The sequence below is a fragment of the Thalassophryne amazonica genome, chromosome 9 (assembly GCF_902500255.1).
Source record: "Thalassophryne amazonica chromosome 9, fThaAma1.1, whole genome shotgun sequence".
In the NCBI taxonomy this organism is placed as follows: Eukaryota; Metazoa; Chordata; class Actinopteri; order Batrachoidiformes; family Batrachoididae; genus Thalassophryne; species Thalassophryne amazonica.
In genome coordinates this window covers 77990780-78006181 of record NC_047111.1, presented here as the reverse complement: position 1 = coordinate 78006181, position 15402 = coordinate 77990780, and the positions used below count along the sequence as shown (strand labels likewise).

Below are 15402 nucleotides of genomic sequence, written 5' to 3'. Positions count from 1 at the left end.
GCAAGAAAAACCACTGAGGGACTTGCTAACGCTACGTTTCCTGCCACGAATTAAAGGCTTTTCCGAGGTCATGTCCAAAAATCAGGAGTTTTATGTAGATTCATGTCCATTTGTGATGATGAATTGAACTGAAATGAACAGGTTAGTCTTCGTATTTTTTCTGTGTGTGAATGAAACAGTCAGGCATTCTACATATGGACCGTGGCTTTCAGGCAATCAGTGGCTACCATTAATGGACAGATTTAGCCTTATGAGTTAATTACAAGAAATGTCTGCTAACAATCACATAACTTACCTACAGCTTATGTCCAGCATGTGCGGGATGTGGGAGTCACACGCTGGCATGCGTTGAAAGTTTTCAGCATGCCCAAAATTTTTTGAGGAGCTCAGCTTATCAGGAGGTACATCAGCCAGCTACAGCGTGTTTCAATGTGCTTCAACTTACTCTTAACTTATAAAAAGCTTACCCTTAACATAATGAACTTATACCAGCGTTTTTAATACGGTTGGCATACGCTGGCTGAATTGTCAAGGTGTGACAGGGCCATGAACTGCCAGGAACCTTTATTATTATTACTATTATTATAAAGTCTGCCACTGCAAATAGAATTTTCTGCTACGTGTGGGAATGCGCATACGCATCATCTGTACACATCCGTGTCAAAGGATAAGTAACATGGTAACAGCGTAGGACATCCAAACTGTCCCCATTATTCATTCACTTCTACTAACCTTCTACTTCACCTTCTACTAATAACATCTGGGTAATAGGTTCCTAATAGGTATTAGTACATATAGAGTATTTGTATGTCGTATACACATGCAAACAACACTAATTATTGGAATATTTTTGTGAAACCCCTCAACTTGAAGCTTAAATACTACACTATAACATACACTACAAGCACATCTTTGTTTTACTTCATCTCCACTGTGGTGGCGCAGAGACAACATTGTACGAACAGTGTGACTGTCCAATGGATCTGACTGTCTACACTGACTTGAACTGTGGTCACATGCCGTTTTTATTCAGAAATGTACCGTATGGTGCAAAAACAAAAATCTGCCACATGTATTACAGAAAATATTTGTACCTTAGTCCTGAGAGATATACATGACTACGATAGATCTTTCAAGTATGTGCAGCCAAAAAAAAAAAAAAAATCCCGTATTTATACACAGTCCATGTGAAATATAGTCCCACGAGCTCATCGTTGGTAATGACACTATTGTGATACAGACGACATCAGGTGCAAACATCTGCAGAACACAATGGTTTTACAAAACGGAATCAATTGTGCAACAGTCCATTAATGACCCATGGTGTGTTAATCCCACCTTCCTTAAGATTTCTTAAAATATGCTAATTCTGGCTTTGATTATCTCTTAAATTCCATTCCTTTCTAAAGGAGGGGGATGATGCAGGAAGACATTTTTCCCCAGACTAAAAGTTGTTGACGATAGCTTCTTAAGAGAAATGAGTATAGAAAAATATAGAAATGAAAAAATATATTCTGAATAAATAAATGCAACTAAATCTCTCAGAACCCATCGCATGTAAATGTGTTGTGTACTGCAAACTACATTCACTGTCCTTTACGTGCACCCAGTACTTTTCCAATAACTTAAAAGAATGCAAATGCATGTATACTCAGTGAAAACTAAAGGTGCCATAAAACAGAGTAAGAACAGCACGAGCACATAGGTGGTATAAAGTGGAAGAAATTCTTTCCCTTTTAAAACACATTTAGACACTTCCACCTCACTGGGCAAGGCCACGCTGCCTTATTAACAACTGAAAGAATTAAATCACATTTATGTTGAAGTAACAAAACAGAGCTTAAAAACAACCAGATTCAACTGAAAGGAAAAAAAAAAAAAAAAGAGTATCGGCATGTCACATAAGTGACACTGTCAATTATTTTTTGAATCCCCCGAGAAACCAAAAAGACAATCACTAAACAAGAAAAACCCACTCAACAGTGCATCAAATCAGTACATTAAACAACCAACAATTCTTTCAGAGCACATGAATAGTAACATTCAAAACAAAGGAGCAAAATAAAACCTGAAGTTGCAGTAAATAATGGTAAAACAATAAAATAAAGAAAAGGTGGAGCACATTAGGATCGGAGGGAATAAAGAACAGATCCCCCATTAAAGTGTGTTCAGACGAAACACAAAGTCAGTTATAAAGTCTTGATTTACTCAAATGACTGACTGGTAGAGTTTGGGTTCATTAACCCTAAATCTATAAACATGAGCTGTTTTTTCTCGTTAAAAAAAAAAAAAATTTCTTGTGCTGCCGTTTTACAACGTGCTAGCACTAACTTTTCACTTAGCAGTGACTCCACCTGTTCCTCTCATGGATGCTGTTTCTTGTTTAGGATTATTTGTGAAAATGAAATCAGTGTTTCGTGATAACTTGTCACTAGCTTTCACTTTGTGTTCAGTATGAACACACAGTTAAGGAGGATTATTCATATTCCAGCAGCAGGTACTCAATCAGAAAACACTGCTTGGCTGTGCTTCTTCCACACCGTGTAGAAAACCCACCTGATGTAGCAGATTAAGGAATCAAATCGTAACAGCAAGAAAAACATTTAAGATTACACAGACAAAAAACTTTCACTATTGCATATGAAAGGTACTTTAACATTTTTAAAAAGTTAACATAAAAAGGATACAGCTCAAGGTAGGAAGGTACACATACCACTTCTTTGGAGAACTCAATGGGACACGAAAGCTTTCCTAGCTGCTCCTCGTACAAACTCAGTGCCTCAGTCAGATTCACACTGTTACCCTGATGACCAACAGCAAGCAAGATAAAACAACAAGAGGAACTCATGATGTGGAATATACTAATTTTACCCACAGCTGGAAGTACGGTTAGACTATTGAAGGAAAAAAAAAAAAAAATTGTGATGAGAGTGGGACTACATCACTAAACTGTAGAAATCTCCAAGTCCATGGAAATTTCACATTCCTAAAATCATTTTGGCAAAATCGATAGTGCGTTTGAGATGATATACTTGAAATGTAGCCATAAAGGTAATACATTTGTGCTGCTGCTGCTATATACCTATAGAAAAAGCCAGGATGCTCTCCAGGATTTTTTTTTAAATACATTTCTAAAACATCAGTACTGCCATCTGAAGCAGTCTGGTAGAAGAAACTGTGCAGCGTTTGGGGGCGGGCACTAAAGAGGTAAAATATGACACACATGATGTAATTTCTCTATTTCCGGGGACAGAAACACGGCACTTTCTGAGATTTTGGGCAAATTACAGTAGTGTTCAGAATAATAGTAGTGCTATGTGACTAAAAAGATTAATCCAGGTTTTGAGTATATTTCTTATTGTTACATGGGAAACAAGGTACCAGTAGATTCAGTAGATTCTCACAAATCCAACAAGACCCAGCATTCATGATATGCACACTCTTAAGGCTATGAAATTGGGCAATTAGTAAAAAAAAAAAGTAGAAAAGTAGAAAAGGGGGTGTTCACAATAATAGTAGTGTGGCATTCAGTGAGTGAGTTCGTTAATTTTGTGGAACAAACAGGTGTGAATCAGGTGTCCCCTATGTAAGGATGAAGCCAGCACCTGTTGAATATGCTTTTCTCTTTGAAAGCCTGAGGAAAATGGGACGCTCAAGACATTGTTCAGAAGAACAGCGTAGTTTGATTAAAAAGTTGATTGGAGAGGGGAAAACTTATACGCAGGTGCAAAAAATTATAGGCTGTTCATCTACAATGATCTCCAATGCTTTAAAATGGACAAGAAAAAAAAAAAAAAAAAAACAGACGCGTGGAAGAAAATGGAAAACCACCATCAAAATGGATAGAAGAATAACCAGAATGGCAAAGGCTCACCCACTGATCAGCTCCAGGATAATAAAAGACAGTCTGGAGTTACCTGTAAGTGCTCTGACAGTTAGAAGATGCCTGTGTGAAGCTAATTTATTTGCAAGAATCCCCCGCAAAGTCCCTCTGTTAAATAAAAGACGTGCAGAAGAGGTACCAATTTGCCAAAGAACACAACTGGCCTAAAGAGAAATGGAGGAATATTTTGTGGACTGATGAGAGTAAAACTGTTCTTTTTGGGTCCAAGGGCCGCAGACAGTTTGTGAGATGACCCCCAAAGTCTGAATTCAAGCCACAGTTCACAGTGAAGACAGTGAAGCATGGTGGTGCAAGCATCATGATATGGGCATGTTTCTCCTACTATGGTGTTGGGCCTATATATCGCATACCAGGTATCATGGATCAGTTTGGATATGTCAAAATACTAGAAGAGGTCATGTTGCCTTATGTTGAAGAGGACATGCCCTTGAAATGGGTGTTTCAACAAGACAATGACCCCAAGCACACTAGTAAATGAGCAAAATCTTGGTTCCAAACCAACAAAATTAATGCCTCGCTGATGTGAAGAAATCATGAAAAACTGTGGTTATACAACTAAATACTAGTTTAGTGATTCACAAGATTGCTAAAAAAGCAGTTTGAACATAATAGTTTTGAGTTTGTAGCATCAACAGCAGATGCTACTATTATTGTGAACACCCCCTTTTCTTACTCTTTTTTTTTTTTTACTAATATCCCAATTTCATAGCCTTAAGAGTGTGCATATCATGAATGCTTGGTCTTGTTGGATTTGTGAGAATCTACTGAATCTACTGGTACCTTGTTTCCCATGTAACAATAAGAAATATACTCCAAACCTGGATTAATCTTTTTAGTCACATAGCACTACTATTATTCTGAACACTACTGTACATGCAAACAAAGTGAAAATACAAAGAAAAAGTGAAGATGTGGTGGATAAGTGGACAAGTGTTGCGGTTTGTTTATGATCCAGAGCTCAAACATGTCGAGGCAGTTCTGCAGGTGAGAGAACGTAGCTACTCTGGTTAGCTGTGTAGGCTAACACTTACAGACACGACATCTCCCATTTGCCTCGTCTTCCCTCCTCCACTGGGAACCGAAAAAAAACCTGCACTTTTTTCAGATTTTGCAAATTTATTAAAAATAAAAAACTAAAATCACATTACGAGGTCTGTAAGAAAAGTATCCGACCTTTTTGTTTTTTGCAAAAACCTGATGGATTTGAATCACGTGTGTTTGCATCAGCCAACCTTGAACCTTCGTGCGCATGCGTGAGTTTTTTCACGCCTGTCGATTGCGTCATTTGCTGGTAAGCAGCCTTTGTGCAAGAACGTGTGGTGTGTTGTGCTCTCGGCGGATTTTCATTGCAAGGAAAAAGACGGAATGACTGGAGCAGCGCCACATCAAATTTTGCCAGAAACTGAGCAACAGCCAGGTGGAAACCATTCGGAAGATTCAGACGGCTTTCGGTGATGATGCTATGGGCATCACACAGATTAAGGAGCGGTACAACCGGTTTAAAGACGTCCGCACAATGGTGGAGAGCCAGCCACGCTCTGATTGGCCATCAACATGCTGAAATCACCAGGTCATTTCCAAAGTGAACGCTATGGTGATGCGGGACCGTTGTGTGACAATCCAAGAAATTACGGAAGAGGTGGACATCAGCACTTTTTCGGTACATTCCACTGTGACAGAAGATTTGGCCATGAAAAGAGTGGCGGTGAAATTCATGCTGCTGCTGACGGCGGAGCAAAAGTGCCTCCGTGTTGAAGTCTCTCAGGACATGCTGTGACATGCCCACCTCTTCCACAATTTCTCGGATAGTCACACGACTGAAAAGTCACCGAAAGCCGTCTGAATCATCCGAATGGTTTCCACCTGGCTGTCGCCCAGTTTCTGGCAAAATTTGATGTGGCACTGCTCCAGTCGTTCCATCTTTTTCCTTGCAATGAAAATCTGCCGAGCGCACAACACGTCCTCACACAAAGGCTGCTTACCAGCAAATGGCGCAATCGACAGGCGTGAAAAAGTTCACGCATGCGCACGAAGGTTCAAGGTTGGCTGATGCAAGCACATGTGATTCAAATCCATCAGGTTTTTGCAAAAAATAAAAAGGTCCGATACTTTTCTAACAGACCTCGTATTAGCATTATTTGTGAAAATGAAATCAGTGTTTCATGTTAACTTGTCGCTAGCTTTCACTTTGTGGTATAAGTATTCACATCCTTTGCCACAAAGCTCTAAATTGAGCCCAGGTGCATCCTGTTTCCAGTGATCATCCTTGAGATGTTTCTACAGCTTAACTGGAGTCCACCTGGAGTAAATTCAGTTAATTGGACATGATTTGGAAAGGCACACACCTGTCTACATACAATGAACAAAAACATAAATGCAACACTTTTGTTTTTGCTCCTATTTTTCATGAGCTGAACTCAAAAGACGTAAAACATTTTCTATCTAAACAAAAGACCTATTTCTCTCATATTGTTCACAAATCTGACTAAATCTGTGTTAGTGCGCACTTCTCCTTTGCCGAGATAATCATCCCACCTCACAGGTGTAGCATATCAAGATCAATCAATCAATCAATCAACTTTTTTCTTATATAGCACCAAATCACAACAAACAGTTGCCCCAAGGCGCTCCATATTGTAAGGCAAGGCCATACAATAATTATAAAAAACCCCAACGGTCAAAACGACCCCCTATGAGCAAGCACTTGACAACAGTGGGAAGGAAAAACTCCCTTTTAACAGGAAGAAACCTCCAGCAGAACCAGGCTCAGGGAGGGGCAGTCTTCTGCTGAGACTGGTTGGGGCTGAGGGAAAAAAACAGGAAAAAGACATGCCGTGAAGGGGGGCAGAGATCGATCACTAATGATTAAATGCAGAGTGATGCATACGGAGCAAAAAGAGAAAGAAACAGTGCATCATGGGAACCCCCCCACAATCTACGTCTAAAGCAGCATAACCAAGGGATGGTCCAGGGTCACCCGATCCAGCCCTAACTATAAGCCTTAGCGAAAAGGAAAGTTTTAAGCCTAATCTTAAAAGTAGAGAGGGTATCTGTCTCCCTGATCTGAATTGGGAGCTGGTTCCACAGGAGAGGAGCCTGAAAGCTGAAGGCTCTGCCTCCCATTCTACTCTTACAAACCCTAGGAACTACAAGTAAGCCCGCAGTCTGAGAGCGAAGCGCTCTAATGGGGTAATATGGTACTATGAGGTCCCTAAGATAAGATGGGACCTGATTATTCAAAACCTTATAAGTAAGAAGAAGAATTTTAAATTCTATTCTAGAATTAACAGGAAGCCAATGAAGAGAGGCCAACACGGGTGAGATATGCTCTCTCCTGCTAGTCCCCGTCAGTACTCTAGCTGCAGCATTCTGAACCAACTGAAGGCTTTTTAGGGAACTTTTAGGACAACCTGATAATAATGAATTACAATAGTCCAGCCTAGAGGAAATAAATGCATGAATTAGTTTTTCAGCATCACTCTGAGACAAGACTTTTCTGATTTTAGAGATATTGCGTAAATGCAAAAAGGCAGTCCTACATATTTGTTTAATATGCGCTTTGAATGACATATCCTGATCAAAAATGACTCGAAGATTTCTCACAGTATTACTAGAGATCAGGGAAATGCCATCCAGAGTAACGATCTGGTTAGACACCATGCTTCTAAGATTTGTGGGGCCAAGTACAATAACTTCAGTTTTATCTGAGTTTAAAAGCAGGAAATTAGAGGTCATCCATGTCTTTATGTCTGTAAGACAATCCTGCAGTTTAGCTAATTGGTGTGTATCCTCTGGCTTCATGGATAGATAAAGCTGGGTATCATCTGCGTAACAATGAAAATTTAAGCAATACCGTCTAATAATACTGCCTAAGGGAAGCATGTATAAAGTGAATAAAATTGGTCCTAGCACAGAACCTTGTGGAACTCCATAATTAACTTTAGTCCGTGAAGAAGATTCCCCATTTACATGAACAAACTGTAATCTATTAGACAAATATGATTCAAACCACCGCAGCGCAGTGCCTTTAATACCTATGACATGCTCTAATCTCTGTAATAAAATTTTGTGGTCAACAGTATCAAAAGCAGCACTGAGGTCCAACAGAACAAGCACAGAGATAAGTCCACTGTCCGAAGCCATAAGAAGATCATTTGTAACCTTCACTAATGCTGTTTCTGTACTATGATGAATTCTAAAACCTGACTGAAACTCTTCAAATAGACCATTCCTCTGCAGGTGATCAGTTAGCTGTTTTACAACTACCCTCTCAAGAATCTTTGAGAGAAAAGGAAGGTTGGAAATTGGCCTATAATTAGCTAAGATAGCTGGGTCAAGTGATGGCTTTTTAAGTAATGGTTTAATTACTGCCACCTTAAAGGCCTGTGGTACATAACCAACTAACAAAGATAGATTGATCATATTTAAGATTGAAGCATTAAATAATGGTAGGACTTCCTTGAGCAGCCTGGCAGGAATGGGGTCCAATAAACATGCTGATGGTTTGGACGAAGCAACCAATGAAAATAACTCAGACAGAACAACCGGAGAGAAAGAGTCTAACCAAATACCGGCATCACTGAAAGCAGCCAAAGATAACGATACATCTTTGGGATGGTTATGAGTAATTTTTTCTCTAATAGTCAAAATTTTGTTAGCAAAGAAAGTCATGAAGTCATTACTAGTTAAAGTTAATGGAATACTCAGCTCAATAGAGCTCTGACTCTTTGTCAGCTTAGCTACAGTGCTGAAAAGAAACCTGAGGTTATTCTTATTTTCTTCAATTAGTGATGAGTAGAAAGATGTCCTAGCTTTACGGAGGGCTTTTTTATAGAGCAACAAACTCTTTTTCCAGGCTAAGTGAAGATCTTCTAAATTAGTGAGATGATGACAGCATGCTTATTGCACAGGAGTGTCCATTTGCCTCATGCAGTCAAACATCTCCTTTGCATAGAGTTGATCAGGATTGTGGCTTATGCAGTGTTGGTCCGTTCCTCTTCAATGGCTGTGTGAACTGGAACACACTGTCATATACGCCGATCCAGAGCATCGAAAACATACTCAATGGGTGGCTTGTCTGGTGAGTATGCTGGCCATGCAGGAACTGGGATGTTTTCAGTTTCTAGGAATCATCTTCAGATCCTTGCAACATGGGGCTGTGCATCATGCTGGTTGTGGATGAACGGCACAAAAATGGACCTCAGGATCTCATCACTGTATCTCTGTGCATTCAAAATGCCATCAATAAAATGCACCTGTGTTTGTTGTCCATGACATGCACCCGCCCATACCATAACCACACCATCACCATGGGCCACTCTATCCACAAAGTTGGCATCAGGAAACCACTCACTCACATGATGCCGCACACACAGTCTGCTACCTACCCTGAACAGTGAAAACCGGGATTCATCCGTGAAGAGAACACCTCTCCAACATCCCAGACGCCACTGAATGTGAGCATTTGCCCACTCAAGTCAGTTACGATGACGATTTGCAGTCAGGGTGAGACCCGGATGAGGACGACGAGCATGCAGATGAGCTTCCCTGAGACGGTTTCTGACGGTTTGTGCAGAAATTCTTCAGTTTTGCAAACCGATTGTTGCAGCAGCTATCTGGGTGGTTGGTCTCAGACGATCTTGGAGGTGAACATGCTGGATGTGGACGTCCTGGGCTGTTGTAGTTAGACGTGGTCAGTGGTTGTGATGCCGTTGGATGTATTGTCAAATTCTCGGAAATGCCTTTGGAGACAGCTTATGGTAGGGAAATTTACATTCAATTCGCAGGCAACAGCTCTGGTGGACATTCCTGCAGTCAGCATGCCAACTGCACACTCCCTCAAAACTTGCGGCATCTGTGTCATTGTGCTGTGTGATAAAACTGAACACTTTAGAGTGACCTTTTATTGTGGCCAGCCTAAGGCACACCTGTGCAATAATCATGCTGTCTAATCAGCATCTTGATATGTCACACCTGTGAGGTTTCGGCAAAGGAGAAGTGCTCACTAACACAGATTTAGACAGATTTGTGTACAATATTTTGGAGAAATAGGTCTTTTGTGTACATAGAAAATGTTTGCGATCTTTGAGTTCAGCTCGTGAAAAATGGGAGCAAAAACAAAAGTGTTGCATTTATATTTTTATTCAGTGTATAAGTCCCACAGTTGAAAGTGCAGGTCAGAGCACAAACCAAACGTGAAGTCAAAGGAATTGTCTGTAGACCTCTGAGACAGGATTGTCTTGAGGCACAAATCTAGGGAAGGGTACAGAAACATTTCTGCTGGTTTGAAGGTCTCAATGAGCACAGTGGCCTCCATCATCCGTAAATGGAAGAAGTTCGGATCCACAAGGACTCTTCCTAAAGCTGGTCACCCGTCTAAACTGAGCGATCCGGGGAGAAGAGTCTTAGTCAGAGAGGTGGAGAGAGAGAGGTCACTCTGTCAGAGCTCCAGCATTCCTCTGTGGAGAAAGGAGAAATGTCTAGAAGGACAAAAATCTCTGCAGGAATCCACGAATCAGGCCCGCATGGAAACTACTCCTTTGTAAAAGGCACCTGAAAGACTCTCAGATCATGAGAAACAAAATTCTCTGGTCTGATGAGACAGATAATGAATGATCTGGCGTGAATACCAGGCATCATGTTTGGAGGAAACTAGGCACCATCCCTACAGTGAAGCATGGTGGAGCCAGCATCATGCTGTGGGGACATTTTTCAGCGGCAGGAACTGGAAGATGTCAGGACTGAGGGAAAGATGAATGCAGCAATGTACAGAGACATCCTGGATGAAAACCTACTCCAGACTGCTCTTGAACTCAGAATGGGGCAACGGTTAATTTTTTCAGCAGGACAATGGCCCTAAGTGCACAGCCAAGATATCAAAAGAGTGGCTTCAGGACAATGCTGTGAATGTCCTTGAGTGACACAGCCAGAACCCAGACCTGAATCTGACTGTACATCTTTGGAAAGATCTGAAAATGGCTGTGCACCGACACTCCCCATCCAACCTGATGGAGCTTGAGAGGTGCTGCAAAGAGGAATGGACAAAACTGCCCAAAGATAGGTGCACCAAGCTTGTGGTATCATATTCAAGAAGACTTGAGGCTACAATTGCTGCCAAAAGTGCATCAACAAAGTACTGAGCAAAGGGTGTGAATACTTATGTACATGTGATTTTACAAATATTTCAAAACAATGTTTTTCATGTTGTCACTATGAGGTGTAGTGAGTAGAGTTTGAGGGGAAAAAAATGTACTGCATTTTGGAATTAAGGCTGTAACTAACAAAATGTGGAAAAAGCGTTGGTAGTGCATAAATTATGAAAGACATCTGACAAACTAGAGCACTGCGCACGTAGAGCACAAACCTCCACCAACAAATTCCACAAATGTTTACAATGTCCTATTAGAAGTGGCTTTTCGTAACCTAAATTAGATGTGATCAAATGTCAGGAGTATGTATTTCGTTCATTCAGGTTTTTGTGGTGTTTGGGTTTTTTTTGTCAACTTCTTCGGTTTCTGAATTCGTTTTCAGATCATTATGACAGAACATTGGTCATTTGTGATTGCTTATTTCGTTGGTGGAGGTAATACGACACTCACCGTTTACTGCTGCTCTGTTTGCAATACCAAAAAATAAAATGTTCCCAAAAAGAATGACTCACCTGTGTGAAGTATTTCCCATTGGGATGCAAGACTTTGATTGACAGATCTAAGATGAGACGTAAGAACTCCCACGTAGAGTCTACAGTATCAAACAGATGAATAATGACCTATAAATCGTAAACTCATAACAACAGTAACAGACAGCATAATTCAAACCTTCTTCTGGTTCTGTGGATATTGGGACTGCAGTGAGGTCATTGATGACATAATCAAATTCTTTTCCTTCTTTGACATATTTCTTCAGCACAGGGACACAGTCCTCAATTAGTATCTGTAACACAACAAACACAAACCAGTAAACCACAACTAATATGCTCAGTTATCTGAATTTACGCAACAATTCTAAAAAAAAACACAAAAAAGGGACATGAATTTTCCTGAATGAAAATAAATAAATAAATAAATAAACCAAACACATTTTGGATTGTAAAGGTCACTCACTTCATACTCGCACCCCTTCAAGTTGTCCAAGACATTGCCACAAGTTTTCCTCATGTGCATTTTGCACCCATCGATCACTTTCTGGTCAATGTGTCTGCTTCGTTAAGGAAACTTCACTTAGATACTGCTGAACAACAATTTACATTAAGCAACAACGGGCAACAGCTTATCATCACGAAAAGTCCCTGAAGACAACATAAAATAAAAATAGCAGCAGCTGCATGTGCACCCCTCTGCCATAACCCATTAAGAAAGTCCACCAGTTTTTGTGGATTCACCTCAAATAAATCTACGATATACGAGCAACGATTAAGTGACAATTACATTTATATACCACTATTTTTTGTTAGATTAAGTCAGTCTTTTTTATTTATTTTTTTTTCTCTTTTCAGCTTCTTAAATGTGAATATAGTCTGGTTTATTTTACTATGTGCTTTACTCAAATCTGGCAGTACAACTGAGTATTTTTGGATTGGGGATAAACACATTTGAAAGTCTTGGGTTCTGGACAAAACTGACTGACTTTTTTTTTTAACAAATTCCTGATACTTTATGGGCTTTATAGACCTCACAACTGCTAGAGAAAATGATTAAAGGATTTCATATATTACATATGTATATACACAGTTGTATTAAAAAGTTTGGGCACCCCTGATGATGCCCATGAATTTCTTTTATAAATCATTGTTTGAATCAGCAATTTCAATTCAATATATCATATGGAGTAGCAGACAAACAGTGATATTTGAGAAGTGAGATGAAGTTTATAGCATTTGCAGAAAGTGTGCAAAAATTCTTTAAACAAAATTAGGCAGGTGCATAAATTTGCCCCCCCCCCCCCGAAAAAATACATCAATATTTAGTAGATCCTCCTGTTGCAGAAGTAACAGCCTCTAAACGCTTCCTATAGCTTGCAATGAGAGTCTGGATTCTGGTTGAAGGTATTTTGGACCATTCTTCTTTACAAAACATCTCAAGTTTGTTGGTTTCCGAGCATGGACAGCCCGCTTAAAATCACGCCACAGATTTTCAGATTTTTTGAACAGTGTTTACGGTCATTGTCTTGTTTAAAGATCCGGCCCCGGTGCAACTTCAACTCTTGTCACTGATTCATGAACATTGCTCTCAAGAATCTGCTGATATTGACGGGAATCCATGTGACCCTCAACTTTTAACAAGATTCCCAGTACCTGCACTGGCCACACAGCCAAATAGCATGATGGAACCACCTCCAAATTTTACAGTAGGTAGCAAGCGTTTTTTCTTGGAATGCTGTGTTCTTTTTCAGCCATGTATACCGCCCCTTATGTCCAAATAACTCAATTTTAGTTTCATCAGTCCACAGCACCTAATTCCAAAATGTAGCTGACTTGTCCAAATGTGCTTTAGCATACCTCAAGCGACTTTGTGGCATGTATGCAGAAAAGGCTTCTTTTGCATTACAGCATCATGTAGCATCTCTTTGTGCAAAGTGCGCTGTACAGTTGAATGATGCACAGAGACACTATCTGTAGCAAGATCATGTTGTAGGTCTTTGGCGCAGGTCTGTGGGTTGACTATGACTGTTCTCACCATCCTTCACTTCAGCTTATTTGAGATTTTTCTTGGCCTGCCACTTCAGGCCTTAACTAGCACTGTGCCTGCAGTCTTCCATTTCCTCACTATGTTCCTCACAGTGGAAACTGACAGCTGAAATCTCTGAAATAGCATTTTGTATCCTTCCCTAAACCATGATGTTGAACAATATTTGTTTTCAGGTCATTTGAGAGTTGTTTGGAGGCTCCCATGCTGCCACTCAGATGAGATGCAAAGAGGAGAAACATTTGCAAATGGCCACCTTAAATACTCTTTCTCATGATTGGACTGACCTGTGTAAGGAGGTCAAGGGTCAGTGAGCTTACCAAACTCATTTTGTGTTCCAATTAGTGCTAATGTAAATGTATTCAAATCATTAAAATGACAAGGGTACCCAAATTTATGCACCTGCCTAATTTTGTTTAAAGAATTATTGCACACTTTCTGTAAATCCTATGAACTTCATTTCACTTCTAAAATACCACTGTTTGTCTGCTATATGATATATTTAACTGAAATCTCTGATCCAGACAACCAATGATTTATAAAGGAAAATTATGAAAATTATCAGGGGTGCTCAAACATTTGTATACAACTGTACATTTATACATACACATATATATACACATATACACACACATATATATACATACATATACATATACACATACATACATATACACATACATACATATATATAAACTCCTGTAACAGTTGAATGTGCCGTTCATTTCCAAACTGAACGCTGTGTTGATCTGGGACGTCGTCTGACTACCAGAGAAATTGCAGAAGACGTGGACATCAGCACTTTTTCGGCACATTGAGACAGACTTGTGGAGGAATTTGCGCGTCAGGATGGAGCTGCATGGCGCAAAGCAACGCTGTGATGAAGCCTCACAGGACATGTTCTGGCATGTCCAGCTCATCCACAATTTCTCGGATAGTCACACGACTGAAAAGCCACCGAAAGCCGTCCTGTGAGACCAACACGGAGGTGCTTTTGTCCTGCGCCATTCGCGGCTCTGTGGCGCATTCCTCCGCTCCTCTTTCCATGACAAAAACTCCTGTAACAGTGGAATGTGCCGAAAAAGTGCTGATGTCCACGTCTTCTGCCATTTCTCTGGTAGTCAGACGACGTCCCGGATCAACACAGCCTTCACTTTGGAAATGATCTGGTCGTTTCAGCCTGTCGATCGCCGCTCGAAGCGTGGCACGCTCTTAGCCGCTGTGGGCGGTCTTTAAAACGGCTGTAACACTCCTTAATCTGTGTGATCCCCATAAAAGCGTCCCTGAAAGCCATCTGAATTTTCCGAATGGTGTCCACCTTGCTGTCTCTCAGTTTCTGGAAAAATTTGATGCAGCAAAGCTCCAAATCCTTCAGATATTTTACTCGCAATAAAAATCCGACGAGAGGGGTGGACCACTGCTCACACAAAGCCTGCTCACAGGTGAATGACGCAACCGACAGGCGTGAAAAAACTCACGCATGCGCACGAAGGTTCAAGCTTGGCTGATGCAATCACGTGATTCAAATCCATATGGTTTTTGCAAAAAATAAAAAGGTCGGATAGTTTTCTAACAGACCTTGTATATTTTATATATATATATATATACACACACACACACACATTTACACACACATACAGTGAGGAAAATAAGTATTTGAACACCCTGCGATTTTGCAAGTTCTCCCACTTAGAAACCATGGAGGGGTCTGAAATTTTCATCTTAGGTGCATGTCCACTGTGAGAGACAATCTAAAAATAAAAACATCCGGAAATCACAATGTATGATTTTTTTAATAATTTATTTGTATGTTAC

The 15402-nt window shown here is 40.3% G+C and overlaps 1 protein-coding gene across 1 annotated transcript in view; it reads right to left on the bottom strand.

Moving 5' to 3' along the window:
• Positions 1-1001: 1001 nt before the first annotated feature.
• The window catches only part of sms (spermine synthase), a 79279-nt gene continuing 64878 nt past the window's right edge, over positions 1002-15402 (bottom strand). Inside the window, exons 7-11 of the mRNA XM_034178468.1 lie at positions 12007-12096; positions 11722-11836; positions 11565-11644; positions 2688-2803; positions 1002-2556 (exon numbers count right to left, since the gene is read on the bottom strand). Of these exons, the coding sequence (XP_034034359.1) occupies positions 2502-2556; positions 2688-2803; positions 11565-11644; positions 11722-11836; positions 12007-12096 (456 nt within the window). The 3' untranslated portion in view covers positions 1002-2501. The remainder of the gene's footprint in view (positions 2557-2687; positions 2804-11564; positions 11645-11721; positions 11837-12006; positions 12097-15402) is intronic.